The sequence below is a fragment of the Canis lupus genome, chromosome 5 (genome assembly GCF_003254725.2).
Source record: "Canis lupus dingo isolate Sandy chromosome 5, ASM325472v2, whole genome shotgun sequence".
Classification (NCBI taxonomy): Eukaryota; Metazoa; Chordata; class Mammalia; order Carnivora; family Canidae; genus Canis; species Canis lupus.
The window spans coordinates 80,773,775-80,793,706 of NC_064247.1; the positions used below are offsets into that span (position 1 = coordinate 80,773,775).

The 19,932-nt window shown below is 44.3% G+C and overlaps 1 protein-coding gene across 1 annotated transcript in view; it reads right to left on the bottom strand.

Annotated features, from left to right (window-relative positions):
• CDH1 (cadherin 1) overlaps positions 1-19,932 on the bottom strand; it is a 78,276-nt gene that overhangs the window by 22,128 nt on the left and 36,216 nt on the right. The window contains exons 3-5 of the mRNA XM_025426649.3: positions 4,711-4,925; positions 457-600; positions 174-329 (exon numbers count right to left, since the gene is read on the bottom strand). Of these exons, the coding sequence (XP_025282434.1) occupies positions 174-329; positions 457-600; positions 4,711-4,925 (515 nt within the window). The remainder of the gene's footprint in view (positions 1-173; positions 330-456; positions 601-4,710; positions 4,926-19,932) is intronic.

Consider the following 19,932-nt stretch of genomic DNA (forward strand, 5'->3'; position numbering starts at 1 on the left):
CAAATTAAGCCTCATGTGTCCAGAACATCTGATCTAGGGATCCAACATGGGTTTTTTTTTTTTTGGGGGGGGGGGGGGAGGCTTCGAGGGGTCTTTATTTTTTGGTCTTTGAGAACAAAAAAATTTTGGAAGGATACAACCCGATTATTAGCAGGCTTCTGAGAGATACTCACAATGTACTTAGCAATTTGTTCTCTATCCAGAGGCTCAGTCACCTTCAGCCATCCTGTTTCTCTTTCAATAATAAACACACCAACAGGAGGTGCGTCAGCTCCTTGGCCAGTGATGCTGTAGAAAACCTTGATTTCTTTGTCCCTGTTAGACTTGATCTGAAGATCAAAGAGAAAGAAACAGAATTATCAAGAAATGATCCTGACATTGGGGCTTTCCCTCTTTTTCTCTTAGGTCCTTCTCTCTCAAACTGCTCCCAGAGAAATAGAGAACCTCCTTCTCTACCTGAACCAGGTTTTTAGGAAATGGGCCTTTCTCGTTTTCCGGGCAGCTGATAGGAGGGATAACCCAGTCTCTCTTCTGTCTTCTGAGTCCATGCTGGGAACTGGGAAATGTGAGCACCTCTGTCTGGGTTTTAGAGGGAGCATCCTAAAAAGAAAGAAGATGAAGAACAAAATCAGATAATTCAGGACAGATACATACAGACACATACAGGCCAAATAGTCCCACCTACCTAGCCAGCATCCCCAACCTTCTTGAGGACAGTCAACAGTTTTAACTTAGTAACAAAACACAACCCAATGAACCTCTCTGCCACATAATAAAGACTGTGTTCTCTTTTGATCCTTCTAATGTCCAGAGTTCAAGTAATCATTATGCATACACAATTACATGTTTGAGGGTTTAGTATTCTTTTGCAAGTTATCACAAGCCTAAATATATGATACCTGTCGGTTTTAATGAAACATGACACTGCTGATTTATTATCAGAGTTTATCCAACAATTGGATATTCAAGCATTTCAATTTTCTCTTATGTTTTTCCTAGGGGTATAGGTCCCCAAAGTGGAGCTCTTAGTGAAATGAGTTAAGTTTATGGAATTGGTACTAAGAACTACTTGTGATCAATACAAATTCTTTAATCTCATTGTGTTATTTTATCTATTTGGTTTCCATTTGTTCTAACAGAAGCTGTTGGGATGGGAACCAAATATATCCTTTGAGACTTATATTGAACAATTTTCACGTGTGATAAAGACAACTTTATGCACACACAGGGAAATAAGATAGTTGAAGATGGAAGAAAAATATCCTCCAAATTGCTAAGTGCTTTAAAGTGATTAGCGGTAAGGCATGAAAGTTCCAGAGGACAGTTCCATCTCCCACACCCCACATAATCATTGATCACCATTTTCCAAAGGTGATTCAAGTGCTATTTCCTGGCTTCTCAAATTTGATCCAAAATGCACAAGATAGAAGACCAGATATCATCGGACGCCAGCTGGCTTAATGGTTGGGAGTCTGGGATCCCTGGGTAGCTCAGCGGTTTAGTGTCTGCCTTTGGCCCAGGGCACGATCCTGGAGTCCCAGGATCGAGTCCCGCATCGGGCTCCCTGCACGGAGCCTGCTTCTCCCTCGCCTGTGTCTCTGCCTCTCTCTCTCTCTCTAGGTGTATCATGAATAAATAAATAAAATCTTAAATAAAAAAAAAAAAAGGTTGGGTGTCTGCCTCTGGTTCAGGTCATGATCCCAGGTTCCTGGGATCGAGTCCCACATCAGGCTCCCTGCAGGAAGCCTGCTTCTTTCTCTCCCTCTTCCTCTCCCTCTCGGTGTCTCTTGTATTTAAATAAAATAATAATAATAATTTAAAAAAAAACAGATTATCATCGCAGCATCCTTCCTAGTATTACATTTCTTTTTTTAATTTTTATTTATTTATGATAGTCACAGAGAGAGAGAGAGAGAGGCAGAGACACAGGCAGAGGGAGAAGCAGGCTCCATGCACCGGGAGCCCGACGTGGGATTCGATCCCGGGTCTCCAGGATCGCGCCCTGGACCAAAGGCAGGCGCCAAACCGCTGCGCCACCCAGGGATCCCAGTATTACATTTCTACATACTGGTTATGCCCACACACTTTTTCTCTCTCTGCATCCTTGGATTATTAATATTCTAGAGAAGTAGTCCCTCCTGAGCCAAGGACAGGCCATAAAACCAGGCTATTTAGCTGTGAATTCTCACTATGGCACTTCCTACTCTTGGGCAGATTATTTTTTCTGTTCCACAGTTCCCTAAGAACCAAAAATTGGGATAACATTAGAAGGATTAAATGAGATACTAGTATTACAGATAAAGCACTTAGAATACAACTATGGCAGTGTTGCCACATACCACTCAATATCCATTCTTCTTTCTTTTTAAAGACAAAAAAAAACCCCTAAAGTAGCTGTCTCTCTCCATATATCTGTTTTGTATCCAGCACTGTGTTTAAGTAAAAGAGCAGATTTTCTACTGCACTTACAGCTAAGTATGGCATGAGGTCAAGTTGTAACCAGTGAGAGGTAAGCATTATTTAAAAATTCCACAAAGGGGGCACCTGGTTAGCTCAATCAGAAAAGCATATGACTCTAGATCTGAGTTCTTTTTTTTTTTTTTTTTTTAGATCTGAGTTCTAAGTTCTCTATACGCTGGGTATAGAGATTACCTTAATAAAGTATCTTTAATCCTTTAAAAATGCATTCCACAAAAGCTTCTTTTAAAAGCCAGGCAGACAGCTGAGTAATGCATTTTTCTGCTTTCTTTTTCCTTATCATCTAGAATGAAGATTTGATTACAGAGCTCCAGCAGCCATTTCGGATCATGAGGTACCCTTGAGGACAGAAGCCATGTGCTGAGGATGGCAGAATGGGAAGGAAAGGAGAAAGCTGGGCTCCTAGTGACTGTGGGGCCTCCAGATTGGCCATTTACCCTTGAATTTCTTTAACTTGACAGAGAAATACTCTATTTTGCATAAACCACTGTTATTCATGGTTTTCTGTCATATATATTTGAACTTAATCATGATACAACAAAAAATGGAGGCAAAGGCAAAATTGGCAGAAGTAGGAAGGAAATATATATATATATATATATGTATATATAAAAATCAAGCTCAAAACTTGTCTTTTGGGACGCCTGGGTGGCTCAGCGGTTTAGCGCCTGCCTTCGGCCCAGGGTGTGATCCTGGAGTCCCGGGATGGAGTCCCACATCGGGCCCCCTGCATGGAGCCTGCTTCTCCCTCGCCTGTGTCTCTGCCTCTCTCTCTCTCTCTCTCTCTGTGTGTGTCTCTGTGTGTCTCTCATGAATAAATAAGTAAAATCTTTAAAAAACAAAACAAAAGTTGTCTTTTGATCATAAAAGCCTTTCACACACACAGTTGCCCAGCAAGAACTCACCATGCTGAACTTACATGAATGACGGAGTCCGTTGGAGACCTGAGTTAGGGAGTTATGTTAATACACTGCTACTAAGCTCTTCATTTTTCTGATCTGCCCAATTACATCAGGGAGAAAAGAATAATACATCTATCAAGGACTATTAACTTCCTGGAATCTCAACAATCTTTGGGGAGAAAAACAGGAGCCAGCCTGAAAGGCCTTGGTACTTCCAACATGTTCCATACTTTTAAGGCAGTACCAGGATCCAACTAGAATGGCCTCCAGAGAGACATTTTGATAGGAAGCACCATGAGAGCAATTTAGAAACTAGCAAAGGTGTCTGACTTGGGTAACAATACTCAGAAACATTCTTGCTAAGAACTGGGCAAACATATATCCTTTCGTTTGTGGCCAATCCACCCACCTGTCCATTCAATATTTACAGGGCTCCTGGAGGGAGCCAGACTGTGGGCCAGGCGTTACAGATACAATGTGGAAGGATCTTGTGCAGATTACAGTCCAATGGAACAAAGCCTTCCCAATGATTCTTCTCTTCTCTTCCCAAAACCCTCCCCACTAGAAACACAAAGAGTAAAACAAAATGGGGGGAAAAAAAAAAGAAATGGGCAGTCTACTTCTCCCTCTCCCTCTGCCCCTCCCCTCCCCTCTACTCATGCTCTCAAAATAAAGTCTTTATAAAATACTAATTAAAAGAGTAAAATAAAGTGATCAGAGAATTGATCTCTTATTCATTCTTCCTTCAAGAAAAAGTCAACAATTACTGAGTACTTACTGTATGCCTACTTCAGTTGCAGCATTTCACATGTGTTAATTCATGCAGTCATTATTTCCTTCACATTACAGACAAGGAATTTCAAGCATAGACAGGCTAAGTGAACTTTCCCACGGCTACTCAGGTAGCAAGCGGCAGGACTATGATTCAATCCTAGACAGTGTCCATGCTCTCACCCACTATTCTATATTATCCACAGAAATAATATTAACACCTTGCTATCATTTTACCTGATTGTTCCCCACCCAAACACACAAAAAAAAAATTCCCAGCAAGAATTAGTTCAGTTAGACCAATGGTTTTCAACGAGGGGTGATTCCACACCCCCTGCCCAGGGGGGTATTGGCCATGTCTGGAGACACTTTTGGTTGTGACAACTAGGAGAGGGCTTCTGGTATCTGTCTAGTGGGCTAAAGTCAGGGAGGCTGCTAAACACACACACAAAAACAAAAACTATCCAGCCCCAAATGTAAAAGGTGCCAAGGGTAGAGAACTCAGATTAGGCAACAGACTTAAAACAATAGTGAACTTCCAAGAAAGACTCCAACATACATGATGGTGGTGGTGGTGCGTCGCTGCCTTCAGCCTAACTCTGGTGGAGAGTTTCCTGCGGCTGGAGTCCCAGGCATGGACAAGAAAACTTATCTCTGGTTTATGAAGTTGTAGAGGCCGCTTGACTGTAATCACACCATCTGTGCCCACTTTGAATCGGGTGTCATCAGAAACATAGGCTGTCCTAGGTAGACCGGTGCATCCTTCAAAACTCACTGTAGGGGATAAATCACACTAATTAGGAAATGGGGCAGATTAAAGACAAGAGCATTAAAAAGTATGATTGATTCATCCACCAAAAACTTGACTCATACAAAACAAGCACAAGCAAAACAAGACACAGACTGGTGACAGAATGGAAAGATATGCAAGTAGTCAATATTATCATTATGTTCTTCGTAATTATAGAGGGACTGTCCATTGTGGTCTGATTTTTTTCATATCTACTTGTAAAGTGCAAACAGAAACCTGCCTAGAAAGTAACTTAAAAAGAAAGAAAGAAAGAAAGAAAGAAGAAAGAAAGAAAGAAAGAAAGAAAGAAAGAAAGAAAGAAACTTCTTTTCAAAAGCCAAAAAAAGGCCTCTCCTTTAGCTGGCTCTTGACAATATGAAAACAGACCACCAAGATAACTAATAAGAGTCCTTACTAAGTCCAAAACTTAGAGACTGTAAGGTACAGGCAGACGCTGTGGAGAGTCTACATTCAAGTAACAGTTTACATTTATTTCAACTAACAGTGGCAGATAATGAGGCACCTGGCACGATGGTTAAGAGTGTGGGCTCTGGAAGAGACTATCTGGGTTCAAGGCCCAGCTCTGCGACCTTGGGCAAATTACTTAATCTCCCGGTGCCTCAGTCTGTGCCTCCATCTACCCAACTGTAGAATGAAGCCAACAAGAGCAGCTATCTACTACGGCTGTTTTAAGATACGTAGAACAATGCCTGGTCCATCATCAGCACTATATTAAAGTTTGTTCAATAAAAATTTTATTTTTTTTTTTTATTTATTTATGATAGTCACAGAGAGAGAGAGAGAGAGGCAGAGACACAGGCAGAGGGAGAAACAGGCTCCATGCACCGGGAGCCCGACGTGGGATTCGATCCTGCGTCTCCAGGATCGCGCCCTGGGCCAAAGGCAGGCGCCAAACCGCTGCGCCACCCAGGGATCCCTTCAATAAAAATTTTAAAAACAGGGGCTCCTGGGTGACACACTTAAGCATCCAACTCTTGATTTCAACTCAGGTCATGATCTCAGGGTCATGAAATCGAGCCCCACACCAGGCTCCCCGCTCAGCACAGTCTGCTTGAGATGCTCTCTCCCTCTGCCCCTCCCATTGCTAATACACCCATATGTACACTCTCCCTCTAAATAAATAAAATCTTGGAAAAAAATCTTTAAAAACAAATGTGGCTTTGCTTAATCATTTACTCAATTCTCATGAGTATTCCACAAAAGACACTGATAATTGTAAATACTTCCTGACTGGTTATAGACTTATTATCTGAGGCATACAGAGGTAATGCCTGCTTGCAATCTGACTGATTATTTTCGGTTAGGGGAGATAATTGATCACACAGGGCGGCAAGATAAATGCAAAAAAAACAGAGAAGGACTACTTGGATAGAGGAATGTTATGATCAATGACTTTGTTTTTTTTTTTTTTTTTTTTTTTTTTTTTTAATTTTTATTTATTTATGATAGTCACAGAGAGAGAGAGAGAGGCAGAGACACAGGCAGAGGGAGAAGCAGGCTCCATGCACCGGGAGCCTGATGTGGGACTTGATCCTGGGTCTCCAGGATCGCGCCCTGGGCCAAAGGCAGGCGCCAAACCGCTGCGCCATCCAGGGATCCCATGATCAATGACTTTGAAACTCTACTTCCAACTATATAGCTACTGAGGTATTAAAAGTTAAAAACTACCAACACCCAAAGCTGGAGGTATTGTGGTTAAAAAAAAAAAAAAAAGTCTACACTAAACATCAGAATCCCAAAGGACTTGTTCTACAGGTTTTTCACCAAGCAATATGCCAGAAACTGTGCTGAGCTCTAAGGATAAACTTGTAAAGACGACAGACAATGCACCTGCTCTCACTGAGCTTACACTGTTGTAGAAAACATGGACAAATATAGAAACCAATAATTTCAGGTAGTGACAAGTACTAGATACAAAGGAATTAAAAAGGGTGATACAAGAGTGATAGGAGGTGAGGGCCCCTGGGTGGCTCGGTTGGTTGAGCATCTGACTCTTGATCTCAGCTCAGCTTATTTTTTTTTTGAGATTTTATATATTTATATGAGAAAGAGAGGGAGAGAGTGAGTTGGGGAAGAAGCAGAGGGAGAGGGATAAGCAGACTCCACGCTGACACATGGGAGCCCAGTGCAGGGCAGGATCTCAGGACCCTGTGATCATGACCTGAGACAAAAATCAAGAGATGGATGTTTGACTGAGTCACCCAGCACCCCTCCTCCCAAGCTCAGGTCTTGATCTCAAGGTCATGAATTCAAGCCCCACATTGGGCTCTATGCTGGGCGTGGAGCCTACGTTTTAATAATTTTTTTAATTGCTGGGGAAAGGGGGTGATTCAGAAAAGTGTAACTCATACTGGATGGTGAGAGCAGGCCAACCTAGGTGGGGGTGGCAGAGCTAAGACCTGAAGGATCAAGTCTTCCAGAAACCTGGCTCAAGAGCCTATGAGGCAGAGGGAACAGCCAATTGAAGAACAGTTAATTATGGGAAACTCTCAAGGCAGCCTGTTTTCATCCTTTTCAAATACTTGCCTTTCATTTCTCCAATGGAATTTCTACTTTGTCCAAGTGGTTTTATAAAATTTTTGTCCAAGGAATTTTATAAAAATTCCTGTTCTTGAACCTATTTTCCCTGGCTAGACACCTCTATGTTCATGAGGATCAGGTCTCTGCCAGAAATCCCCAAAGCCATCCTCAATTCCTGGGCTGCAGTTTTCATTCTTTTCCACCAGGGGACACCCCTGCAAATGTTTCTGAAGTCAACTGTCCCACCCTGGCCAGAGAAAGTAACCATGACTGGGGTGGGAGGGTGAGCAGCCCGCAGATGGTCCCCTTTTGAAGACTAAGGCTTGGAGAACTTAAGAAATTTGCCTAGCATCTGGTAACTAGTGAGGGACAGAGCTAGGACCGGCCCTTAATCTGAATTACTTTGTCTCATGATTAAGTTTCCCTGCCCTGAAGAGACCTGTGAAGGCCTTGTTGTTGTTGTTGTTGTTTTTAATTTTTATTTATTTATGATAGTCACACAGAGAGAGAGAGAGAGGCAGAGACATAGGCAGAAGGAGAAGCAGGCTCCACGCATGAGGAGCCCGATGTGGGATTCGATCCCGGGTCTCCAGGATCACACCCTGGGCCAAAGGCAGGCGCTAAACCGCTGCGCCACCCAGGGATCCCGGCCTTGTTGTTTTAAGGACAGTTTTGCCTCCTAGCTACAATCCAGGGAAATATGGTGCCACCTTGTACAGTAACCTGGAGTTGAGATTTAGCCAGAGATAGTTCATACGAAGGGAGCTGGGTCCTTCAAACAATCACCCACCCAACAAACACTCTCTCCTCCCTGTTTGTAAAAACAAAAATCAAAACCATGCCTCCATCCCTACCCTCCTCACCTCTTATGCCGGTTTTATAACTCACTTCCCAAACTTTACGGGGTGGGAGTGGGGTGAGCAGAGGAAGGCTGTAATAAACACAAGAAGAGGGACAAGAGGCAAAGGCTGGTCTCAGAGTCTGTGGTCAGATAATAACCCAGATTCCACCTCGCTCCTGCTGAGTGGCCTTAAACAACATGTTTAACCTCTCTGGGCCTGTTGCCCCTACTGGGACATGAAGGATATAGCCACGGACGGAGCCTACCTCATCTGCATTTTTGTGAAGATTAACAAAGACAGTGAATGTGATCAAATTTTGAAAGTGGAAGAGCAATGTGAGTAGAAAATGATAATTATTATTTCTGTGCATTTGGGTAGACAAGCAGAAGCCAAGTATTTGCTAAGCGAACAGATGAACCGAAAATGACAAGAGATGCAAGAAGAAATGCCGTTCTTGAGGGATGGGCAGATAGTGCCTTTTAGGTCTGACGTAGGAATTCCATCTCAAACTAGTAAAAACAAGATGTGTTTCAAATAACCCTCCCCCCAAAACCCATTCCAGCAGAAGTAATGGGGTAATCGGACTGTATTTGGAGGATTGTCACATAAACAGGGAGCAAATGCTGCCCCCATTTATCATACCAAATTAATTCCTTTCCCCAGCTGGCCCAAATCTGGGCAGTGAAAGTTGGGACAGGCAGGACTGGACTTGCCAAGGGTGGCAGCCTAAAAAATGGAAAATAGTTTTGCAAGTAACTTTGGGGCATCTTGTCTTAATGATGGCTAAGCCCCACCCTTTAAGAAGTGACAAAGAAGTGTGAGGAGCCCAACCTGAATTTCCAGGTGCTCATTAAGGCCCATTACCTTTCTATGCAATATGATCCTCTGGGGCTGATAAACCAGAAATTATAGGAAAGATGAGGGAATCTCCTGTTCCCGGAAGCTTGCTGCACCCCTGAAAAAGGCTGGGCAGTGTCTCAGAGCCACAATGACCACTACTGCCAGCACAGGGGAGTCCAACAGGAACAGCAAAGTATTGAAAGGAGGACTAGCACATGGAGACTGGGTATATTTGAACGTCTCACAATAAAAAAATTAAACAAAAATAAAACCAGCATGGGATTAAGTATTAAGTCAGGATAACTGCCTTTCCTAAAACCTGTCATTTGGTCACTAGGTCCAGAAACCAATCCCAGAGACAAGAGCCAAGAACCCAAGTGGCCATCTCTAGGTGTGAAAATCTTTTCACTACAATAATATCATCACCATCACCAACCACAGCCTCAACTAATAGCAGATACCTTTTGCCTACTGTTCCCGTAACCTTATTTAAACATTTGTAGAACAACATGTGCCAGGCTCCACTCTGAGCACTTTAAAAATATTATTAACTCACTTCACCCCAGAACTCTATGAAGTTGTTACTACCAGTGCCCCATTTTTACATGTGGGGAAACTGAGGCAGCTCATAAGGTGCAGAGCTGGGACTAGAACCCAGGCAGTCTGAGAGTTCTGGCTCCTAACTACTGTGCCTCACACCACTCTCTACAAGCCAGACCCTTGCACCAAGTTCTTTATGTCCAGCATTCCAATTTAATTCCTCCAGCCACCTCCACTTTCTCTGTCCTAACTTGTATGCTTGTGCGTGGAGGGACTGGCCTGTCTGGCTCCAAGGTGAGTGCTCTTCACCTCTGTTTCCATCTGCAAAATGGGGATAAGCTTCCCAGCAATAATAAAAAGGAATATTAAGGGGAAAATTTTTTTTACACATTTTTTTTTAATTTTTATTTATTTATGATAGTCACAGAGAGAGAGAGAGAGAGAGAGGCAGAGACATAGGCAGAGGGAGAAGCAGGCTCCATGCACCGGGAGCCTGATGTGGGATTCGATCCCGGGTCTCCAGGATCGCGCCCTGGGCCAAAGGCAGGCGCCAAACCGCTGCGCCACCCAGGGATCCCTTTTTTATACATTTTTAAAAGATTTTATTTATTTGAGAAAGAGAGAACCCAAGAGGGGAGAGGGGCAGAGGGGGAGAGAAAAGCAGACTCCCCACGGAGCAGGGAACTCACAGCCACAGGACCTGATCCCAGGGCCCCGAGATCATGACCTAAGCCGAAGGCAGATGTTTAGCCGACTAAGCCACCCAGGTGCCCCTAAAAGTCTATTTAACACATCGTGATTCTCCCGCGTTATTCATCCTATAAGAGCCCTATTTGCTAACTCACTTTGCAGAAATGACTTAAGCTCAAGATAAAAATTAAATCCTTTCCTTGCTTGGAATTGCTGTTGTGGCTCAAACAGTCCTGCTCTAAGGATTCCCTTTCTACTTCCGCCCCCGCCAAGCCCCACAGCTGGAATGTGAGTGGGTAGAAACCAGACAGTCTCAAAGCCTTCATATATTTCTGGGAGATGTTGGGATTTAAGAACAGGGACCGACAATCAAAGCCAGCTAACCATAGTTGAGTTATTTGGTAACTAGTGGGATAACCCAGTCTCTTAGCAGCAACTACTTGAAAGCAGTGTTTGCCCCACTCGACACACAAAGGCACGCATTATGGATTGTTTCTCTCTCATTGGAACACATTTCCCACAGCTAACACCAGAGAACCCTGCATTTAGATTTATTTCAAGGACCATGTGAACTCAACCACTCAGCTTAAGAAGAAAAAGTCACACACACAACAAGATCAGAGAGCCTTCTGAGGCTCCTGGGGGTCATGTCACCACTGCGTACCAAAAACCAAGGACTCTGGTTTCTGACTTACATACCGAAGATAAAAGACAGAAGGTTTAACTTGATGGCCAAAAGGAATCCTGGAGAGACAGACTAATCGCTTAGCTGGGCAGGAGTTGTTTTGTTTTGTTTTTTCCTGGGTAGGCGTGGTATTTCTAATTCCAACCACAAAGCCCAAATTCTCCATGGATACCACTGTCTATAAAATTTCTTTCTAGCTTCCATTTTCTTTGATGGCACTCGGTGATTCTGGAACATCTCCCTTTGATGAGCGTCAATGAAATTACTCAAAATTATGAGTTTACTGAGAACTCATGCTCAGGGGAAAAAAAAATCATGTTTAAAAAATGAGCATCGAGCATCTAGGTGGCTCAGTCAGTTAAGCATCTGCCTTCAGCTCAGGTCATGACCTTAGGGTCCAGGGATTGAGCCCCACGTTGGGCTAGTCTGTTTCTCCCTCTCTCTCTGCCCCTCCCCATTGCTCATGCACTCTCCCCCTCTCTTTCTCAAATAAATAAGATATTTTAAAAAATAAGAAGAAAAGGATGATCAGATCTCCAAGTTGTTCACACTCTGGGGATGTTGAGATTCAAGTTGTACCAGGAAGATGGGTCTTTTTAGCCTGGGCAAGTATATAGATACTTCTATAGGTGTCCATTTGCTACCAACTAGCAACCTAACATCACAACCTAATAGCTGTACGGGATATGCTGGCCCTGGGTGGTAGGAATTAAGCAGCCTAATAAATGAGGAAACTGATTATAAATGAGGAAATTGAGGCTCCGATGTCTCAGCAGAGAGAACTGGCCAAGCCACAGAGACATGTAGAGGTCTGGGCCTCTGTCAGGAGTTAACCACCTTAATATCCAAGTCGTCTGTCAACTAGTTCCTAGCTGAATGGATACCGTAGGGTTAAGCTCCCACAGGACAGGTGGAGTCCCTACGATGGTAACCGCGACGTGTCCCGTCTCCATCTTCACCTGACACGCCCGCATTATCCCCTCACTCTCCTTGAGGGAAAGCTGTTACAGTCCCAGGGCCACAGAAAAACACAGGGACAGTGAGATAGCCAAGTGAAAGAGGAAGTTTTAAATTTCAGATCCAAGAATGTTCCGCTGTAGATCACCACATTACATAAGCTAAAGTAAGTCAAAGTTCCTCTCGTCAGTCTCCTTAAACCCCAAACATTTTCTGGAGGAAGATAAGCAGCTTATATTCCTGGTAGACAGCATGACTTGCAGCTGGTGTCCACAAAATCTGGGTGATGTGCTCCAGGAGCACTGTCGGCTGGGGAGCCCGCACCCCGCCCAATCTCCCATGTTGATAGGCAGCTCCCAAGGGATCTCAGGGGCGAGAAGTTTACTTTCACGAAGTCTACCGCATTCTTTCTCCCAGCCTCCCATTATGTCTTGCCAGAACAAATTATAAGTGGTTTCAGATATGGGGTATAGTTTATACACACACACATACACACAAACACCCGGATATTACTCAGCCATCAAAAACAATGAAATTTTGTCACTTGCAATGACAGTGGTGGAGCGAGAGTGTATTACACTAGGTGAAATTAGTCAGAGAAAGACAAATACCGTATGATTTCACTCATCTATGAATCATCTGTAAATCAAAGAAATAAAATCTTAAACAAAAAAATAAATTATTTGAGAGAGAGAACCCAAGCAGGAGAAGCAGCAGAGGGAGAAGGAGCAGCAGACTCCCAGGTGAGCAGAAAGCCCGATATGTGGCTCAATCCCAGGATCCCGGGATCATGACCTGAGCTGAAGGCAGATGTTTAACCAACTGAGCCACCCAGGTGCCTCTCTTCTGTGGAATTTAAGAAATGAAACAGATAAACATGGGGGAAGTGGGGGGAAAAAAGAGAGAAGGAGGCAAGCCATAAAAGACTATTAACTATAGAGAACTGAGAGCTGCTGCAGGGGCAGTAGGTGGGGGGATGGGGTAGATGGCTGGTGGGTATTAAGGAGGGTACCTGCTGTGATGAGCACTGGGTGTTTAATGTAAGAGATGAATCACTAAATTCTACTCCTGAAACCAACATTACTATATGTTAACTAATACAATTTCAATAAAAACTTGAAACAAAATAAATGAACCCAAATTGTATAAAAATAATAAAAAAGTCTTTGCATGTAATGAACACCCTAAAAACAGATGTCAACAATGAACCCAGCTGGGTAGGAAGTGAGGAGCACTCTCCTTCAAGTGTTTCCATCAAAACAGATCGAGGTATGGGGTGCCCAGCTGGCTTAGACCATAAAGCATGAAACTCTTGATCTTGACGGTGTAAACTTGAGCTCCACACTGGGTGTAGAGATTACTTACTAATAATAAAATCATAAAAAACAAAACACACACAACAGACTGGTGGGGAGCAGGGCATCAGTGTGCACAGAAAACACTGAGGTTACAGATCAAGGAACACTTAGCCCAGGCCTCTCCCAAGGGGAGCTGGCAAGGTTAAAGGCATGACTCACCATCGTTGATCCCCCCCACCCCACTTTGTTTTAAGGTTAGGCATGGCTGTCTAGGTCTCTCTGGCAGTGGATGTTTGCTCCCAGTCATGTTTCTGCTTGGGCTAATGGTCCATTATTTCTCAGAGAGCAAACATCCCGGATGTTGATTGATCAGCACACTAAAAAATGTCATAAATGGCACTTCTGGAGTTAGTAAAAAGCCAGTGCAAATACTTTTATGGCTGCACATTTGTGTGAAGGGGTTAAACCAAGTCAAGTTCAAATCCCAGTAACAAGTTGTACTTTGACCTTCCTTGAGCATCTGCCTCTGTATTCCGGAAAGGGAGACAGGGAGACGTCCTCATCTCCTTTGAGTGATTGTTTCAAGGATTCTTTGTTCCACAACTAGTTCCAGAGCCCTTATTCTTGGCCAGGCATCATTCTAAGGCCTGGCAAGTACAGCACTAGTAAGGTCCTTGCCCTCAGAGGACTTCCATTCCAGGGAGGAAGAGATCATTAACAACTAAGGGTCAGGAATGCAAAGTGCTAATACAGAAAAAGCAGCAGGTCAGGGAGTTCTAAGGCTTGATGCAGAGCGAGGGGGGGCGGGGGGGACACAATTTAACAGAGGGCATTTAGGGACACCTCAAGAAGGGGCATTTGAAGAGACTGTTCCGGTTTTCTGGCTGCATGCCAAAGCAAGGCAGTGAGCCCTGTGGCAGTGTGGGGGACAGTTCCAGGGCCTGCTCAAGCCCTATACACCTATCACTCAGCTCCTGTCCTAGTACTGAACACCCAGCCACGAACACAACAGGACGCAGGCCCTGCCCTGCCGGGGCTGCCTTTCTAGTGCGATGACAATGATGTCATGGCCTAACCAAGAGTGGCATCGCCTCCTGCTCCTTGAGTCCAGAAGGGCCAGAGGGCCCCTCCATTCCCCCTGCCCTTTTGTTATCAAGGCCAGAAAAGAACTCCGTTTTTGGGATGCCCGGTTGGCTCAGTGGTTGAGCATCTGCCTTGGCTCAGGGTCCTGGGATCGAGTCCCACATCGGGCTCCCTGTGAGAAGCCTGCTTCTCCCTCTGCCTAAGTGTCTGCCTCTTTCTCTCTGTGTCTCTCATGAATAAATTAAATATTTAAATTTTTAAAAAAAAGAACTCAGTTTTAAATCTTTTGTTTTTGCCTTCCACTGGAGAGTTCAGAAATGAGCCAGCACCCAAGGATAAAACCTCACTCAGTTTAATCTCAATATTCCGGTCTTCATGGGGGCTCCAGGGGTTCAGCTGGGGAAGCTGGGGCTGCTTTGTGGCTCAAGTCTGGGACAGAGGGCTTGGCTTCAATGTCCCAGGATGGACACTAACCAGCAAGGAATCTCATTTCAATTCATTTAAGGAGGGGAAGTGAGCCAACACTGAACTTCACTCTAACAGAAGCTGGCACCTTGCCTGTTGCAGAGGTGGAGCTGGGACTTCTTCCCTGACTTAGGGAGGGAACCTTGTTTGGTTTTATCAAAAAGAACAAAGAGAACTGAGGTGGGGGGTGCTCTGGCTTCCATATTAAATTGGAGTTTTACGGTCCCAGCTTCTGGCTGCATGTTAAGTACACAAACACCCAACCCACCTGCCTAAATACAGAGGCGCTGATCATTCCCACAGGGCTGCAGGCCAGGATACATTCCTGCGGCCAGCTTGGGCAACTCCAGGAACTGTTTGCTTATTGATTAGAAAGGAAAGGCTCCCTCTCACACCACAGTAACTGCCCACTTTTCCTTTCTGTTGGTTTCCCTGAGGCCAGGGAGGGCCCCCTGTTCTGAATTCCAAAGCAGCTGAATCCCTCCTGCCTCTAGCTCCTGCTGACCCCTCACAGGTAAAGGCAGTGACAGGCCTGGGGAAGGGGCCAGGCCATAGGAAGGGCTCCGCTGGTTCTAGTTGTCCACTCATGCAATAAAATACCTTGACCAAAGTATCTCTAACATCGTCTCCAACCAGGGTCTAACATGTCCTACACAGATTCCTGTGATGCTTTTAAAAATACTCAGGCGTGGGCATACACCTTAAGTCTTCACCAGGTGCTTAGAGCACCCAGTGAGGGCTCCCTTTGTGCAAGGCAAGCATTAGAATAAGCACTTTTTATTATCACAACAACCAATATGAGAAGGATCCTCTTCCAATGACATCAGTCAAGGCTTAGAGATATTAAGTGACTCTCCCAGGATCACACAGCAAATATTGGTCTAGTTGAACCCCAGGACCACAGTCTTTTTTTTTTTTTTTTAAGATTTTATTTATTTATTCATGCGGGACAGAGAGAGAGAGAAGCAGAGACACAGGGAGAGGGAGAAGCAGGCTCCATGCACGGTGCCTGACGTGGGACTCGATCCCAGGTCTCCAGGATCACACCCTGGGCTGAAGGCGGCACTAAACCGCTGAGCCACCCGGGCTGCCCCCAGGACCACAGTCTTAACTCTCACATAGCCTCCACAACCTGTGGACTACTGGATGCTAATGTGATGGGAAAAACATACACATTTCACATTTCCTCACTTTCTTAACATTTTATTCATTTATTTCAGAGACAGAGAGAGAGAGAGAACAAGCAGAGGGAGGTGCAGATGGAGAAGGAAAAGCAGACTCTATATGGCACAACACAGGGCTCGATCCCACAACCCTGAGGATCATGACCTGAATGCTGGGACCCCTGGGTAGCTCAGGGGTTTAGTGCCTGCCTTTGGCTCAGGGCGGGATTCTGAAATCCTAGGATTGAGTCCCACATCAGGCTCCCTGCATGGAGCCTGCTTCTCCCTCTGCCTGTTGCTCACGCTCTCTCTCCTCTCCTCTCTGTCATGGATAAATAAATTCTTAAAAAAAAAAAAAAAAACAAGTTGAATGCTTAACCAACTCAGTCATCCAGGAGCCCCTCCTCACTTTTTATCAGGGTGCTGTTACCCACATCTATCCCCTCCCCAAATCCTAGTTTGGGTTTTTTTTTTTTTTTTTTTTTTTTATGATAGTCACAGAGAGAGAGAGAGAGAGAGAGAGAGAGGCAGAGACACAGGCAGAGGGAGAAGCAGGCTCCATGCACCGGGAGCCCGATGTGGGATTCGATCCCGGGTCTCCAGGATCGCGCCCTGGGCCAAAGGCAGGCGCCAAACCGCTGCACCACCCAGGGATCCCTAGTTTTTGGTTTTTAATTTAAAAAGTAGCACCTTAAAAAAAAAAAAAAAAAGTAGCATCTTCTATCCATCAGAGGAAGTAACAAAATACAGATGACACCGCTGCATTATTCATAACAGACAAAAAGTGGCAACAACCCAAATGTCCCTCAATTGATGAATGGGTCAAATGTAGTCTATCCATATGACATTATTCAGCAATAAAAAGAAATGGACTGCAGATACATGCTACACCACGAATGAACCTTGAAAACCTTTCACTGAGAAATTAGTCATATAAGACTGTTTTGTATGGTTCAATTTATACGCAATGCCCGGAATCAGTAAAGCTATAGACCAAAAATCAATTAGGACCTGCCTAAGACTGGAGGTGTCGGGGTGAGCAGAGCTGAGGGGTGACAGCCACGGGGTGAGAGATTTCTTTTGGGGATGACGAAAATGCTTTAAAATGGTGTGATTGCACAACTGTAAATATATTGAAAAGCCACTGAATCCTACATTTTACTTTTTTTAACCCAACACTACACTTTAAATGGGTGTAATATATGATCTAAGAAGTTTATCTCAATAAAAACTTTTAATTAAAAAACAAAACAAACAAACAAACAAAAAAAAAAAAACGGACAAAGCCAAAAGCACAAAGCCCTCACGGTCTCATCCAGAGAAGATACTGTCTATGCTTGCAATGAATGCGTTCCTCAGATTCTGGCCTACATCCCTCTTGTGATTCATTTATGTCCCCCTTCTGCAATTCTTTGATAGCCTGGTTGGTTGGTTGTGTGTGTGTGTGTGTGTGTGTGTGTGTGTGTGTGTGTGTTTTTAGTCAGGGTGTAAGGGTGCCTGGCTGGCTTAGTCAGAAGAGTGTGCAACTCGATCTTGGGGTCATGAGTTCAAGCCCCATGTTGGGTGGAGATAAAGAAAAACTAAAAAAAAAAAAATTAGGGATGGGCACTACTGTATTTTTAAGAATCTTCTTTCTTGAGGCATCTGGGTGGTTCAGTTGGTTAAATGTCTGCCTTTGGCTCAAGCATGATCCCAGGGTCCTGGGACTGAGCCCTATGTAGGGCTCTCTACTCCACGGGGAGATTGCTTCTCCCTCTCACCTTGCCTGCCCCCCCCCCCCGCTTGTGCTCCCTTTTTCTCTGCCAAATAAAATCTTAATAAAAAAAAAAGAAGAACCTTCTTTCCTAATTTTCTTCTTTTTCTCCATTTATCCATTAAAAAAATATTAACCTATGCAGTTATTAGGATAGATATTACTACTCTGCCACAGATGGGAATGACACACTACTGAGGGCAAGAGCATCAATGAACCTTAAAAGCATTATACTCAGTGAAAGAAAAAGACCAAAGACTGGAAAATACTGCCAGCCCTGGAGATCTGGATTCAGTTAGCTTGGGGAATGGCTCAGGCCTGAGTTTTTTGTTGTTGTTGTTGTTGTTTTTTAAGTGCACTAAAGAGTACCTTCTTATTTATATGAAAATTCTAGGGCAGCCCTGGTGGCTCAGCGGTGTGATCCTGGAGTCGGGCTCCCTGCATGGGGCCTGCTTCTCCCTCTGCCTGTGTCTCTGCCTCTCTCTCTCTCTCTCTCTCTCTCTGTGTGTGTGTCTCTCATGAATAAATAAATAAAATCTTAAAAAAAAACATTCTAGAAAACAAGAGAGAAAACTGATCAGTGGGAGGGGCGGATACAGTTGGGGACACCCTGGTCTTGAGTTACAAAGGGTCTGGGAGGCCATGATGCCTCCTTTTACCCCTAAGTTCCTGAGGGGCGGTGGTTTGGAACTTGGGAACTTGTGTGAGGTGTTCCCAGAAGGAAGGGGCAGGCTGGAAATTAGTTAGTTCCTACTGCCCCCCAGTGATGTTGTGGCCCCTCCCAACTTTTCTTCATGTTTCCTAAAGGCATTTTGTTTTAAAAAAATAAAATAAAATAAATCCTGGGTTGAAGAAAACATTCTAAAAGTGGATTGTGGTGATACCACACAGCTGGGTACATTTATAAAAATTATCTCCCTGTACACTTGCAGTGGGTAAATTGTGTGGTATGTAAATTACATTTGGATGATCCTGTAACAAAAATAAGTTACTTGGGTCTCCTTTGAGTCAAAGTCCCATATAGTTCAAAACAAGACCCAATCCATGCACCCAATACTGCCACAGTCTGAGTTATGAAGAAGTGGGGAGGGAAAAGAGAAGCCACAAATAATTCTTTATAATTAGAAGAGTAAATACCCAATATAACGACAGTGATTATGTGCAGGTATCGTGCTGAGCACCTGACAAACCTTGACTCCTAGGCTGCTATAAAGCAGGTGGGGTTCTCTAATCCCTCAATGCTGATGGAGGCCCAGAAGAGCTTCTGTCATTTGCTCAAGGTCACAGAGCTAGTCAGTCTCTGAAGCGGAATTCACACCCAGTTCCAGTCACCACTGCCTTAGCCAGTAGACGAAACCTGCTCTGCCTTGAGGAAGGAGAGAAGCTCCAGGGGCAGCAGAGCAACGTGAGACCGATGCAGATCCACGCGGAACATACAGGTAGACTGCTAACACCAGACTTGGGCTCTGTAAAGAACACAACGCAGATGGAAATGCATGCCCGGGGCACCTGCGTGGCTCAGTGGTTGAACATCTGCCTTCAGCTCAGGGCAGTAATCCCAGGGTCCTGGGATCGGGGTCCCGTATAGGGCTCCCCGCAGGAAGCCTGCTTCACCCTCTGCTATGTCTCTGCCTCTGTGTGTCTCTCATGAATAAATAAATAAAATCTTAAAAAAAAAAAAAAAAAAGGATATACATGCCCAACTGGGGCAGCATTCCCAAGGCCTGAGTGACACAGAAATGTGCTGACTCTGGCTGTTGGAAACATGGAAATCTGCTGTGGAGTTTGGAATGTGGAATCATTCAGTAAACTAAGGAACAAGGACTGGAAACCTCTTTCACAGAGAAGGCTTGCACCTTTTCCAAATGTGGGTTGTGCTAGAAAAGCACCGGCCTTCTGACTCTGACATTTGCAACACAACTCCTAAAAGGGCTCCAAAGAACAGCTGGAAGCCAAAGTTGCAGAAGTTAGGCATTTCCCACAGTCTCTAGGTCACATGCGTTTGCAGATGACTCCGAAACAAGTGCTCGCTTGTCCAATAAAGCTTACAAGAGGAGGCTTTCTCTTTTTTAATAGATGCTAGCATCATTTTTCATTATCAGAACAAATAAGCATTGATGCAAAAGGCCGTAGA